At 38.3% G+C, this 16,248-nt stretch overlaps 1 protein-coding gene across 1 annotated transcript; it reads left to right on the top strand.

The window, feature by feature from the left end:
- The first annotated feature begins 5,615 nt into the window (after window positions 1-5,615).
- LOC131902669 (zinc finger protein 54-like) lies at window positions 5,616-15,359 on the top strand. Its single transcript, XM_059253685.1, has 3 exons — window positions 5,616-5,699; window positions 11,717-11,843; window positions 13,504-15,359. Exons 1-3 carry the CDS (start codon window positions 5,670-5,672, stop codon window positions 14,559-14,561), a joined length of 1,215 nt encoding a protein of 404 aa, XP_059109668.1. The 5' UTR covers window positions 5,616-5,669; the 3' UTR covers window positions 14,562-15,359.
- Window positions 15,360-16,248: the final 889 nt, after the last annotated feature.

Below are 16,248 nucleotides of genomic sequence, written 5' to 3'. Positions count from 1 at the left end.
TAAAAACCATTAGCTAACAGATTTTTCTAGGGCAGTGACATCTGTATCTATTGTCATTCTTAAGGCCCGATAGCTCTGATCTTTGAGTACAACCAGATTATGATCCTATATAATACCTCTTTGGTTTGCATAAAGAAGTTCAAGTATATTATCCTATTGCAGAACTATTTCAGTTAATAAATTTATCAATAGCCGGGCGGTGGTGGCGCATGCCTTTAATCCCAGCACTCGGGAGGCAGAGCCGGGCGGATCTCTGTGAGTTCAAGGCCAGCTTGGGCTACCAAGTGAGTTCCAGGAAAGGCGCAAAGCTACACAGAGAAACCCTGTCTCGAAAAACCAAAAAAAATAAAAATAAAAATAAAAAATAAATTTATCAATTGACAATTCTGAAGCTATTTTCCAAGTATGTCCATGAGCATTATAGTTGACCATCTTGCCTCTATGCCAGGAGTTTCCATTCAACCCAGCATTTCAGCCTTATCTGGACAGGGACCATTGCACAATATATTCTCTTCTGGAACTGCTTTGAGCTGGCATTGGGATGCCTTTGTCAGGGCCCCAAAAATGCTGAAAGGCTGGGCAAAGGCTGGGCAATGGGGCATTTGTCAGAAGCATGTGGCTATCTGACCCTGTAGCAACAGGAAACAATCATTTTGGTTGGGCTGGTCCACATCAGCTTTTAGCAAGTCAGGAGCTCACAGTTTTTTGGTGCAGTGTAGTCAGGAACTGAAGCTTGGAGGTGTCTGCCAGCCAAGTGGAAATCTGTTGAGACAAACTTAAACTAGGAACAGAAGTTAACATTTATGAACTTATTTGGAACACTTAGGCCCATATCTTTAGTAACTGGGAAGAGCAGGAGTTCCAAGATTAGGAGAGAGCAAAAATACCATCTTTAGGAATAAGCTGCACTTATCTCGGGTCCTTCCAACCTCTGTGAAGTAAATCCAAGTCTTACAAAATGACATAAAAGTTTTAGATATATTAGTGTTACCAGTCTGTACTGAAATCCATATTATAGACAAAGCAGGTGATGGGTATCTGTAAAACAGCAGAAGGGTACTCATACTTCTGAGTCCAAACAAGAACTACAGATTTTGGATTTAAAACATGTGCATTTTCCTTCTGTCCAGAGAGCTAGATATAAATTGAACAGAGATTTATTGGCCTGAAGAGAAGCACTTGTAGGTTTATATTTAGATATATTTAGATAACATCTAAAATAAATCTAAAATGTTGAGCTTGTGACTGAACAGTAAGTAGTCATTGCTCTACCAGCTTATCAGAACTCTATTAAATGTTAAGCACTAAACTGTTATATTGTAGGAGAGCAATCTGAAACATTTTTTATCTTAAATCATTGTTGAGATCTTCAAAGCTTATATGCTTTTATATCCTCAGACCTTGCTTAGACCCATATTTAAGCCTTTATAACTTATTTAAATCTTTATATCTTAGAACATTCTCTTAAAAAAGCACTAACAAGCTGACTTTAGATCTGGTTGTCTGATGCTGCCAAGCTGACAAAGTTATAGCTAGCCTAGCCATCAGTGCTATTAGAGATCTGAGAAGGATAAATTATATCTGAGTGCAGACCAAGGAGCTTCCAATTCTATAAAAGACAGGGCCAGTCCATACCCAGGTCTCCATAGTCTTGGAGGCACCAGTCAGAACAGCATCATCTTCGTCCACCATCAGGCCCATAAGGCAGAGTTTTTTCCTGTGCAATAGGGACACGGAAAACTGACTTGACTTTGTCCAGGCAAAAAGGTGCAATCATTTCCAGTGTCCTGCTGCTTGTTCACAATCTGGGCCGGGTCATGGAGTCAGGCATTGCATTGGGGTATCTTGCCCTGTGCTCAGCATTGCCATAATCCAGGCAGACATTGTGGTGCCTTGTACATAATCTTCTTTGGAGACCTTAGGTCACTACTAGGATCTGGAAGTCTGTCTGATATAATAAACTTTTAGATCAACATTTTAAATGCCATATTCTGCAGTTCTGCAGATCTCTGAAGTATGAGGGCTGTCGAGGTATATCTGAATAGACAAACTTAGTTTCTAGATATTTGTTTCAAGCTCAACCCTTAAAACATATGCAAGGGACTGAGTGAAGCTTAAACCTATAATATTACATCAGTACTTACCCTGACTACAATTTAAAAACTTGATTATTTATGACTGACTATTTACTTATGTTCTCTAACAGTCTACAATAAGTAGTCTTAAAAACAATGATTTTTAAATAGAAGCTCTTCTAGCTACAAATATAGGTTCAATAAAGAAACCAAAATAAAATATCAATATAAAACATACATATGAATCAGTTTATCCAAATAGCTTGAGCTTAACAAACTTAGCAAAGGCAAGGAGGCTAGGCATACATTCCCTTTTTTTTAAATATTTATTTATTTTTAATGTGCATTGGTGTTTTGCCAGCATGTCTATCTGTGGGAGGATGCCAGACCTTGAGCTTGAGTTATGGACAGTTGTGAACTGCCATGTGGGTGCTGAGAAATGAACCCGGGTCTTCTGGATGAGCAGCCAGAGCTCTTAACCACTGAGCCATCTCTCCAGCCCCTAGGCATATATTCTTAAGACTCACTGGTTTTTAACTTTCTCAATGCTATTTCATAACTACAGTTTTACCACTGTTGAATCTCTATGCAAATATCTGACATACAGGTAGTCCTAGGCTACCCCAGTAAAGATTTTTTCAATTCTTAAAGGGTCAAGATTCATGGAGTCAGAAGATGTTCCAAGCCCTTTGTCAGACTGCTTAGGTCACAGTCTTGCTGCATCACAAGAAATGAACATCCCAGTTTCTGGTTAGTATTTGGAGCTTATGGCTATGACCCTAATTTTTAGCCTTTTATTCTAAGTCCAAATACTAACAATATAGAGCGTTTTATAAACTGAAAGTGTCCCATAGCCTTATAAACTTAAATATTTTAAAAACTATTCTTCTCAAATGTCTTTCTGCAATATCAACAATAAAGTACTTTCTTTTACTTTAAGAGGGAGAAAACATGGCATCACCACAATCTGTACAAAGTAACCAATCTCCAGATTGCAAACAATCCCAAAGTTCAATATCTGGGATTCATTCATGATTCTTCTGGTTTTTTACTTAGAGACTTGGATGATTTCTTTGGTCCTACCTTTGGCAGCATATACATAGCCTCCCTTCTAGATTCCAGCCTGCTACTTTTCATTATGACTGGTGCTTCTGGTGATCATCACCTGGCACTGACATTTCTAAAACTGCTAAGGTCCACTACTGCAATAGACTCTTTTTGGAACTGTAGCCCTGCCATACATTTGTAGACCTCAGCTGTTTCCTATAATCCCTTCATGTCTTTAAAACTATCTTATTATATGGGTAAATCTTAAATTACAAAGTTTAGCTGCCAGAGCAAGGTAAATTCTTGTGTACAAAAGCATTGAGGTGTGGCTTTAATATTTATCAAATACCTTATTTATTAAGCATATATAGCCATCTATTTAAATTCTCTAGAAGCTTGCTGTTGAACATTTAGTAAAGACATAAATACTTATGTGTAAATCTCTAAATTAGCTTTTGTTAACCTTAGTAGATCTTTATAACCTTAGTAAAAAATGGCTGCCAGCCATGTGGCTGCCCATGAGGACACCAGCCAAGATGGAGGAAAGCCAGGTGTTTGCTGTTTAAAGAATGTTTTCCTAAACAATAATTACTTGAACACATACACGCAGTTGGATCCAAGTTACATACACATACATACTGTGAAAGCTTGCTTACATTTACACATATAGTTAAATCCAAGTCACATACATGTCCACATACACACACACATATATCTCCATCTTTAACATAAACAATTTGTAGTAAAGAACATCAGCTAATTTTAAAATGAAAACCAACCAGAATTAACTTTCAAATTCAGTATTTGCAGATATAAAAAACCACAATAAATATAGTTCACATCACATCACCTCTGACTTTCTGCAACCTTCCACGTACCCTCAGTCCGTTCCTTTGATCCCTCAGACATTTACTTTAGACAAATTCTGCTTTTCCTTTCCTTTTTTTAAACATAGAAACTCTTACCACAGTCATGTGATTTTCCTCACTAGTTAGAATATATTTTAAAGCAACAGTATTTTAAACAAGAATAGAAATACATACATATACTACAACAAGAATATCTAAATTTGCATCAGCACTGTGCCACACAAAAGAAACTGTTGGTTAACCTTATAACATAGCCATGGTAGCTTAGCAACCATAGGCAGTGACATTCCATTCTACTCTTGGAGCTAAACCTCTGTCAGATTTAGCCCCAGGGTAGGTTTTATGAGCCCCAACCTTCAGCATTGGAGAGGAAGAGGACCAGGAAGGCATCCACCATGGGGACAGAAGATCGCTGTTAATCTCAGATTTTCAAGTGCATAAAAATGGCATACTGGAAGGGACTATCTGACCCTGGCTGGGCCCACAGACCTGCAGGCCACTTCTCAGATGCAACCCTGGAGGGGCAGTTAGTTCTCCACTAGCTCCCAGCAGGTTCAGGCACACTCTGAGTTCCTCCAGGCCCCTGCTGGATCCTGCCAGCTCTGCCCCATGGCTTTCTGCATGGGCCCAGCTAGAAGCTGCAGGCCTTTCCTGGGCCCCAGGGTATCCACCGCCCATGCTAGCGCCAGGCCATGCCTAGTCCCCATGCAGCCTCTGAGACGACCTGGCTGCCACCTGTGCCATGCTGCAAAGCCTCCACCTCATGACTCACTGAGCAAGCAGGGGCCTAGTCCAGAACGTGCCTCCTCTGGGCCCTGTGGTGCTCACAGCCCGCCTAGCTCACTTAGTGGCGCCCGGGGTCCCTGCAGTCGCCCCTGGGCAGCACAGATTGCCAGACTCAGAGCAGTGCATTCCTCACCCGCTGCCCATCCTTCTCTTCAAGCTTTAAGTGTCATTCCATGTTCTCCTTGATTTTGGATCATTGTCTGGACACCTGGTCATATTCTGTTGCTTCGGTGTTTTCATGTGGTTTGACATTGTTCTCTAACAGGTTTCTGTGGTGGTAGTTTATGTATGCTCTTACAGATAACGCTTGCCTGAAGATCAGTGGGCAAAGCCAGGCACTAGTTAGCCATAGAGGCCAGGCAGTGGTGCCATGTACCTTTAATCCCAGCACTCAGGAGCCAGAGATGACAGATCTTTGTGAGTTCAAGGCCACCTTGGGCTACACAAGATTGATCTAGTCTAAAAGAGAAGCAAAGCCCGGCAGTGGTGACATAAACTTTTAATCCTAGCAATTGGGATCTCATGCCATTGCTCCCAGTACTGGGGAGGCACACATGCCTTTAATCCCCGCACTAGGGAGGTTGAGATAGGAAGTGGAATGGCTGGGCAGAGAGAGGAATATAATGTGGAAGGAGACAGGAGCTCAGCACTCTTTCACTCAGAGGATCTCACAGAGGTAAGAACTAGTGACTGGCTGCTCTGCTTCTCTGATCTTTCAGCTTTCACCCTGATATCTGACTCTGGGTTTTTATTAATAAGAACAATTAGGATTTGGGTTACAGCTTTCAGCATTAATTTTTTCCTTTTCTTTTCGATCACTTATATGAAAGGTCAGCAAGTCATCTATTCCTTGTTCCTGAAAGAGAAACTCACAGAAAAGAAACAGAAAGAAATGGCTGATTCTCCAGTAAGCATTTCCCAGGTCAGTGGTCATGCCTATTTTTCTAGAAATGTTATATGTTCAGACATTGCAAGCCTTTAATTTTCTGCTGCTGACAATAGTGTAAATTTTATTATGACAAATGCTCCAAACAAGCAATCAACAACAAAATAAAGCCTCACACACTAAAATTAACCAGACCCAAATACTGGTCAAATCAATGTACTTTTGTGTAGTTAGAGTAGTCATTGGAAACAGAAGTTTTGGAGACTTACAAAAGGGGTTTTATGTTTATGATTGAATATATTTTTATGAACTTATCCATCAGGAGGAAAAAGTAACTGTGATAGAATTAGAGCTAGAGAAGCACTTAGCTTTATGTCCTTTTTCATAACTTGTGTTCATTACCTTTATTCAATCCTACCTCAACCCTGGTAATTATCCCTCCTTGTTCTCTTTTTCTCCATATTCTGCTGTTCTCTGGTGTTTATTGTTTCTCACATACACACACTATTAGCTAGTTTCTGCATGTGAGGGAAAATATGATTTCTTCTTTCTGACACTGTGTGACCTAACTTCATATTCCACATTCTAAGCCTAACCATTTTCCTGCAATTTTTATTTCATTTTTTTCTTCAGCTGAATGGTATTCCACTTGATGTGTGTAGTATCTTCATTATAATCAGATTGGTTCTATTAGTTTGCCATGTTGAAGGCAGTAGCAGTGAATATGGGTTTAAATATCTCTGTATTAGGGTGTGGAGATTTCCAGTTATGTTCATAGGGGTGCCATTGCTGGTTCATACATTAATTCCAACTTCAATTTTTTCCTTTAGAATTATTTTATTAAATCATGAATGTACAACAGCACCTTAACTCTAAACACACACTTTTTAATGGAAAAACAGTATGTCTTATTATACCATAATCCAAGCTAATAACTTCTCAAAACTTTTGAGAAAAACCTTAAGAAAAGTTTCTCATGTCACCTGAAACTTACAAATTTAACATTATCAAAGACCACTAGAAAGAAACAACAATTAAAAAGCTAAGAACCTGTCTCAAAGGCATTTTTTATAATCCTTCCTCCATAATAAGGTTATGTTATTAAATAATCAAATCCATTCACAAGATGGCTCTCTGAGTGTGCTCTGGTGTCTTCTATCATATTGCTGAATATTTATGTATGACTGAGATAAGAGTTTCCTTAACATGGTTATTTAGATAACCTGGAGCTGTTCTGTTACCTCTGGGCTCTCATTCTCTCCTGTTTATGCAGTGAAACCCATCATAAGTAGGAAGAAGCTCAATATCAGTTCCACCCACCATAGCCCCAACTTCCTCCAGGACCATAGTTTTCTGAACCATATGGTCCTCCCATGTTTTTGCTACCATCAAAGTTTCCACTCTTCATTGGGCTATAGTTAGAAGGTTGCTGATAATTTCCAAAATCATTGTTATTTCCACTTCCATAATTTGCTCATCCATAGTTGTCAAAACCACCTCTAGAGCCCCCACCCTGAATGCCATATCCAGGTCCTCCACCACCATATCCTTCTCTTCCGCATCCATAACCAGAGCTCCCTCCAAAATTGCCACCTCCAGGTCCTCCTCCATACTCATTATAGCGATCCTCAGGACTGACATTGATGAGTCATACATTATTTCCATCTTCAATTTTTTCAATAATCTCCAAACTGATTCCCACAATGACTTATTAAATTACACCTTCCTCATCAACAGTGAATAAGGCTGCCTTTCTCTCCTCATTCTGCCTAACACTTGTTTTCTGGTTAGTTTATGACAGCAAAGTCTGCCTGGGGTGAGGCAATATTTCAAAGTACTTTTTGTTTCTGATTCCAAGATGGCATTTTAGGGATCTTGAACACCTGCAATAATTATTGGGCACTTGTGCATTTGTCTTTAAAAAGTGCTGTTTCAGCTAATTTGCCCATTTGTTCATTGGCAGTTTTATTTCCTTGGTAAATAATTTCTGTAATTCTTGGTAAATTCTAGATAAGAGCCCCTATGCAAAGTCTCACTGGAAAGACTCTTTCCCATCACTTGGGTGTCTGTGTGCTCTCCTGATTGTTTCCATACAGAAACATATTATATTCATCTTCTTCTATTTGTTCAGTTACCGTGCTGTTGGTGCTCTTTCTAACCAGTAAGTCCTTGTGCATCCTAATATCCTGAAAGATATTTCCTATGTTTTCTAGATTTCCATGTCTTTCTATTTTTAAACGAATTTTTTTATCCATTTTGAATGCATTTTTGTACAAAAAAGATAATCTAATTACATTCTCCTGCTGGGTCCATTTTTACCAGCATCATTTTTTGAAAAGGCCATATTTTTGTACTGTAACTTTTTTATCTCCTTTGTCAAATGTTAAGTATTCTGTTATTCCCTTCTCTCTTTTTATGACCATACCAGGCTGAATTTATTACTACGGCTATACAGTGTAATTCCATAAATCCACACTTATAGCACTTTTCTCCATTCCATTATTCCCAGATTGTTTTCCACTGAGGAAAATGCCTCACATGAACTTATGACCTGTAATTTTGAAAATATTTCCATTTTAACACATGAACAATCAATATGCTGATGTGATGGCTAATTGCTGTAGAAGATAGACTATATTGTTATATGTTAGTGAGGGAGGTCTCCTGTGTCATGTAGGCTCTATTTGTGGAAACTGTCTCACATCCTTCTCTTGTCCTTATAAAGAGCACATGTTGAAACATCTGAGACAGTTGTTACTACATCTCAGTAATATGTGCAATTAAGAGACAAAGCTTGGTTTTTAATGCTAAGTAAAACTTGGTAATTTTTTTTTGGTTTTTTGAGACATGGTTTCTCTGTGTAGCTTTGCGCCTTTCCTAGAACTCACTTTGGAGACCAAGCTGGGCTCAAACTCACAGAGAACTGCCTGCCTCTGCTTCCCGAGTGCTAGGATTAAAGGTGTGCACCAACACCACCCGGCAAAACTTGGTTCTTAACTAAAAATTTAAGCACACTAGACAGAGTAGAGCGTGGCTTACACATTTGACTTGATCCTACCATGAAAATGATGTTCTTGAATGTAGATTCAGATTATAGTTGTCTTAGTTAGGGTTTCTGTTGCTGTGAAAAGACACAATGAGCATGACAACTCTTAAAAAGTGAAACATTTAATTGAGGTGGCAGCTTATGTTTTCAGAGTTTCAGTCCATAATCGTCATGCTGGCATACAGGCAGGCAGAAAAGCTACAGGAGTAGCTGAGAGTCCTATATCTGCAGGCAAAGGGAAGCCAACTGACTGTCACTCTTAGTGATGCTTAAACAAAAGAGATCTCCAATCTCACCCCCACAGTGACACACTTCCACCAAAAAGGCCATACCTACTCCTACAGAGCCACACCTCCTCATATTGCCACTCCCAATGCAGGCCAATTATACTCAAATTACCACAGTAGTCTACATGTATTTCCCTTTGGTGTCTAATATCATGGTAGTGATGATGTGTCCATGTGTTTGTTGACACCTGCCATCTGTTTGTCTTAGGAGAATAGCTACTCACATCACTCACTTGATTAGGATACTCAGTTGTAACTTCCCAAACTACAGAGCTCAGTGTTTGGTTTGGTTTTGTTTTGTTTTTCTGCACAATGTTTCTCTTTGTAACCATGACTATCCTAGAAGTAGTACTGTAGATCACGCTGGCCTCAAACTCACCGAGATCCACATGCCTCTGCCTCCCAAATGCTAAGATAAAAGGCATGTACAAACACACCCAGCCTGAGATTAGTATTCTTTTATTTCTTTTTCTTTTTGCCCCCCAAAAGATCCCACTGTGTAGCCCTTTCTGTCTGGGATTCATTATGCATCATTCTATGGCAATCATCAATAAAATGTCTTGGGGTATTGACTGATTGATGTGAATGAGCCTTCCCATTGAAGGCAGAAAGAACATTCCTCATTATTGTTTTGCTCTTGTCAGTTCCTGTGAGAGGGATGCTCTATTACACAACCCTGTAGCTGCAGTGTTTTAAGGTGGAGATTTGGAGAATGGACTCTGAACAGAAGGTTTGCATTTCTATCCTGAACTCATAGCTTAGACAGAATATATCACCTAGACACAGTTCCAGAGAAATAAAGGTAGAATCATAAACACTACTAACCTAAAATCTGTTAGACAATACAGCATAAGTGCTAAGAAGGAAAATATGGAAAACAACAAAATTCAGACATAAAAATGCTCAAATTTTCTCCTGGGCTGTTTTTCTAAACTCTATTACATTTAAAAAAGTGGTGATATTTCTCACAGAATTAAATATATATTTTTAAAGATTTATTTATTTATTGTGTATACTGTGTATCCTTTGAGGCCAGAAGAGGGAGCCAGATCTCATCACAGATGGTTGTGAGCCACCATGTGGTTGCTGGGAATTGAACTCAGGACCTCTGGCAGAACAGCCAGGGCTCTCAACCTCTGACCAACCTCTCCAGCCCTTAATATATTCTTTTACTGACAGGAAATCTATGTCACTTCTGAATGCATCCACAGTTACTACATTGATGTGTACATGCTTAGCTACAACTTAAACATTGTTTGATGTGTTCTTGTACTTTGTAGTCAGACTTCTTTTTGTGGGTCAGTTAGCCCCCCAATTATGAAAGCGTGGCCTTTAGCTTAGGTTAAAGCTCTTATAATTCAAAATAACCTGTTTTCTATTAGTCTATGTTCTGTCATGTGGTTTTTTACCTTTCCTTCTTTCTTTACTTCCAAGTTGCTGTGTCTTGCTGGTGTCTCTCTCTCTCTGTATCAGATTATTCCTGACTTTCTCTCTTTCATTAGAACTCCTGCCTAACTCATGGACATTCAGCTCTTTATTAAACCAATCAGGTGTGTTAAGCAGGTGAGGCAAAATATAGACAAATCTTTACACCATGTAAACAAACGTGCTGTAACAGGACTTCCCTCAATTTTTATAACACTTCAGAAATAAAACATTCTTCAAAATTTCTTCAATTGTTATTTTGGCTAAATTGGCATATTCCTATTTTATTAGGGATATTGTAGAATATATTAAATGTGGTTGATGTGGATTTTCCTATCTGCTTGGTAGTAGCTCAAAAATGCTATATGCCCATAAACTACCTGTTTTTATACATTAATGTTAAAATTGACAGAAGGCAGCATTACTATACTCATTGTTACTGTGGAAAAAAGGAAAATTCTTTGCCTATGAAATCAACCATGATACTACCTTCTGTATCTACCACTTTGCTCTTTAATGGAATGGCATTGGACCTAGAGTTTCTACATATGAACTGAGCATGTTAGAATGCAATCATGTAAGGCTGAAGAATGCACAGAATTGATTGAGTGGCAGTATTTTACCATGACCTGCAGGTACAGCAATTAAAGCACATTTCCTCATTATGAATTTTCCTTCTGAGACATATACACTGTGATCCTGTGGAACATAAACTCAACATCCATAACAGATGGATAACCATGTGCAGATCTTAAATATGTGTTTTTTATGTATATTGCTTGTGAGCATATTGTGTCATCCTGTTTTCACAGTTAGAAAATCCATTATAGAATGTGACTGTATTAAAATCATCTGTTTGAGTGATTGTCTTCATCATCTACATCCCTAATTTCCTCAACTCTACTGATACCCAGGGAAGCACTCTGTCCGGTAGCCTGTGTGTTGCTGGCTTTGCACCTGGAGTCCTGAGGTCCCTGATCCCAGGAGAAGAGGGTGAGCAGACACAGAGTCAATGGCACAGACTCTGTGTGGTGTGCAAGCAATCTCTCATTTACTAAACAAAGAATTGAGGTTTATATATGTAGGTTTTTGGCAGGCTCTGCTCCAAGCTGCTGTGGCATTTCTTGGTTGGCTCTGGGCTGCATGTCATCATGTTTAGGTTTGGAGCTTATCGGTCAATTTTCCTCCAGCTAGCATGCTTTCTGCCTTTGTCATAGGTCTTTGTTAGCTTAAGGTGTGACCCAGTGCTTTTGGCCTTACCCACCTCACATGTGCTCAAACAAATTTTGTTTCAGGGTCTGTTGACATTCAGGGATGTGACTGTGAACTTCTCCCAAGAGGAATGGGAATGCCTGGACACTGCTCAGAAGGCTTTGTACATTGATGTGATGTTGGAGAATTATAACAACCTGCTCTTTGTGGGTGAGAACATTTTGCTCCTAGAATTCTAACTAATCCTTTATATGCATTGGCATTATAGAGTGTAAACTCTCTGTTAAGCTGTCTTAGAAACCACAGGAGACTAGGGAAAGATTGGTAGTTAAAAAGAACATTTTCATGATTATTTGATTTTTTCTTTCCATTTTCCATGTCAGACGTGTCATGTACCCCTCATTTTGGTTCCATAATGCATTCAGATACATAGTATTATAAAATATTTATACCCATATCTGAAAGTTCCATGTCAATAGTTGTAGCTGACATGGATTTAATTGTGAGAAAAAAATTCAAGATGTGCAAACTTAAAATTGTCCTTAAATATTTTAAAGATTCTGACATGAAATAGCAATAGAAAATCATTCTTAGATTCCTCTATTTTCTGTTCTCTTCATGTATGGAGCACAATACTGTTTCAGACATCTGTATTCTTTCTAAAAATTCTAGCATGGGTCATGGGCTACCTTACAGAACACATGGATTATTGTATGGAAGAACACATGGATTATTGTATGGAAGGGAGGTCTGGTCACCTGTCCAGAGCAAATGAGATTGCCCTGGAATGTGGAGAAGAGAGGCTAGCTACTAGCAGGGTGGGCTATGGAATGAGCAGGAAAGCAGTGATGGCTTCCAGGGAAAGAGAAGGCAAGACTGAGCGTGGTTTGTGATATTCAGTCACACTTGAAAAGATTCCTGATCATTTGAGTTAGTGTAACGTCCTGGTCCCAGGATGCATCCTGCCTGTTGTTAACTATTAGAACAGGTGCCAATTACACCTTAATTGTGGTGACAATATTAGTACAAAATGCAGTTTTAGTTGACTATTCTGACATCAGATTGGAATAATTTTACAAACTACAAGCCTAATGTGAGACCATGTAGTAGGATTAGTCTTTAATTGCCTTCCTTGCTGTTTGACTTTATATTACACACTTAGTTTTCTTCCTAGTGGAGAAAACACAGAAACCCTTCAGGAAAATATTCTCAGGAGTTAGTATACAGACTAGACTTGAGAATTACCATATAAGGAATGTTAAACACAGCAGTATGTGGATCTCAGAATGTGAAGTATAGAAATAAGCAATAGTTGCCAAAGACAACTGCCTCAAACAATCTAGAGCCTGTCATGTCTGGCAAAATACTTGGCTTGCCTCCATTACTTTGAAGACTCTAATGAGTTTTTCTAGAGAGAAAAGTAAAACCTGTGATGCTTTTAGGTAAGACTTTAAACTTTAAAGCAATTGGATATCCTGTTTTGTTCTCTTGATTGACTATCACTTAGTAAGTATAAATACTGTGAACCTGAGTGTGCATTATACTCTTCATCAATTTCTGAGAGGAAATATTTCAACATAGAGACATTTATTCTAAACATAATCCATGAATGAGCTTCATCTGAAAGTTAATTATTGATTCCTCAAATTCATGATCCACCATGTTTCAATAAGGATGAGATATCTGTTATTAATTACAGACCCTTGAAGTCTGTCATACTGTTTTTGTGAGAATACATTCAATGACAGTGAAAGACAAATGACAAGATAAGTTGTTGTATGACTTATCTTGAGAGAGAACTTGGAGAGACAGTCACTTACATGTTTGGTCTTAGAACAAGCCCTGTTAATATGACCTTACTCATTTTCAGAGAAATATTTCAAAGGTGATCCTGTCTGTCAACATGTGAAGAATGAAAGTGAGTCACGTCAGTGTAATGAGCTTGGCAAAATACTTCCTGACCCCTCCATATATGCACATTATAGAACAAGTGAGATTTCAGAAAATTCTAATAACTACAGATGCATTAATCACAGGGCTGCCTCTATTGATACATTAATCCCAGACAGACATGAAAGCATTCACACTGGAGAAGAAACTTGCAAATCTAAAGACTGTGAGAAATCCCTATATTTATGTTACAACATTACTCAAGATCAGAGACTGTACACTGCAAAGAAAGAGCACAGGCATGGAGAATATGATGACAATTTTGGCTCTGCACAAAGTCTTCTGAAACAACCAGGCTATATTGGAGAGACACCACACCAATGTGGGAAATGCATGAAATGCTTCAGTACTGCCTCAAGCCTCACTGTACATCAAAGAATTCATACAGGGGAGAAGCCTTACAAATGTAAGGAATGTGATATATCCTTTACTGTGAAGTCAACTCTCATAAACCATCAGAGAATTCATACTGGAGAGAAACCCTACAAGTGCAACTCTTGTGAAAAATCCTTTTCCCGATGCTCAACTCTTAAAACACATCAAAGACTTCATACTGGGGAGAAACCTTACAAATGTAGGCAATGTGACAAATCCTTTACCTGGGACTCACACCTCAGAATTCATCAAAGAATTCATAATGGAGAGAAACCTTACAAATGTAAGGAATGTGACAAATCCTTTGTCAGTTGCTCACATCTTCAAACACATCAGAGAGTTCACACTGGGGAGAAACCATACAAATGTAAGGACTGTGACAAGTGCTTTACTGTGCAGTCAACTCTTACAAAGCATCAGAGAACTCATACTGGAGAGAAACCCTACAAATGCAACTTTTGTGACAAATCCTTTAAACAGTGTTCAAATCTTAAAATACATCAAAGAATTCATACTGGGGAGAAACCTTACAAATGTAGGCAATGTGACAAATCCTTTACCCGGGACTCACATCTTAGAAAACATCAAAGAGTTCATATTTGAGAGAGACTTTACAGATGTACGGAATATGACAAATCCTTTACCAATTGCTTACATCTTAAAACACATCAGAGAAGTCACAATGGAGAGAAACCTTACAAATGTGAGGAATGTGACAAGTTCTTTACTCAGGACACAAATCTTAGAACACTTCAGAGAATCCATATTGGAGAGAGACCTTACAGATATAAGGGATGTGGCAAATCTTTTTCTACATGTTCAACTCTTAGAGAACATCAGATAATACATACTGGATAGAAACTTTACAAATGTTGCAATGTGACAAGTCTGTTAGTATATGCTCACATCTTCAACAACACCAGAAAATCGTACTGGACAGAAACCTTATAGTTCAAACACCGCGACACATTCTTTAATGGGATTTCACATCTTAGAAGACATCAGAATACTGGAGATAAATCCCAAATGCCTGGAATGTGAGAAATCCTTTACCTACATGTCAAATTTTATAACACATCAGAGAGTTCACACTGCAGAGAGACTTTAAAGACGTGAAGAATGTGACATGTCTTTTACTAGCTGTTCATATCTTAAAGCACATCAGAAAATTCATCCTGGAAAGAAACTTCATAAATTCAAAGATTGTGGCATATCCAATATCTACTTTCAAATCTTAGAAAACATCCAAGAGTTCATAATGGACAGAAAAATATTATTGGAAATCATGTGACAGCATTTATATGGTATTCTCTGCTTACAAATCCCACGTATGCATAATAGAAATATAAAGATAAGAGATTGTGAAAGTCTTCATTGATGTTTTAAATCTTATAAACTATCACAGAGTTTATATTCAAATAAAATTCTGCAATAGAAACTGTGAATTTTTTTTAATCTTTCGGGTGCTTTGTCTATAAGACTCTATGTGCACAACACGTTTATATGATGGCTCTAGAGGCAAGAAAAGGGCATCAGATACCCTGAAGCTGTACTTTAAAATAGTTGTGTGCTGTTCGGTGTGTTGAGAATTGAACCCTGGTCCCCTGGAAGAGCAAAGACTGCTATTACTTTCAAAGCAATCTCTCCATCCCTGGGGAAGAGCTGTAGTAAAACATTTAGCTTGTTCATCCAAAAATTGATAATAATGCCATTCAAGTTAGTGCATGTTTTTAATCCCAGAACTCAGGAGGCAGGAGCAAGAAGATCTCAATGAATCTGAGGCCATGCTGGTCAGTATAGTGAGTTCAAGAACTGCCATAACTACATAGATCCTGTCTTAATAAATAAATGAATGAATGAATGAATGAATGAATGAATGAATAAATAAATAAATAAATAAATATTTACACATACTCACCAAATGTTTAGTGTTTTTAGCAACACCATGTCCTTAGGGTATTTAAGCAAGAGCACTGGAAATTATCTGTTTTTTTTCGGTGTGCTTCTGGGGCCTCCATGGCTTGAAAGTCCAAGGGAGATAAGCAGTACTTTGTACAGAGAGTTGCATTTGATACCGCTGTGACTGGGACCAGCATTACTGATCCATGTGGCATAGCTCTCTTCAAAGTTTTAAAATTTTATTTTTTATTAGCTTGTAAGACAGTGGGATTTCATGAGGCTTCTTCATTTATTTTTATTTATTCTTTTCTATTCTATTATTTTATTTTAGTGGTTATTAAAGGTAGAGTTTCTTGGTGTAGCTTTGTGCCTCTCCTGGAACTCATTCTGT

The sequence above is a fragment of the Peromyscus eremicus genome, chromosome 1 (assembly GCF_949786415.1).
Source record: "Peromyscus eremicus chromosome 1, PerEre_H2_v1, whole genome shotgun sequence".
NCBI lineage: Eukaryota > Metazoa > Chordata > Mammalia > Rodentia > Cricetidae > Peromyscus > Peromyscus eremicus.
Note: the sequence above shows the minus strand (reverse complement) of the source record. Positions and strands in the feature narration are given on the sequence as shown.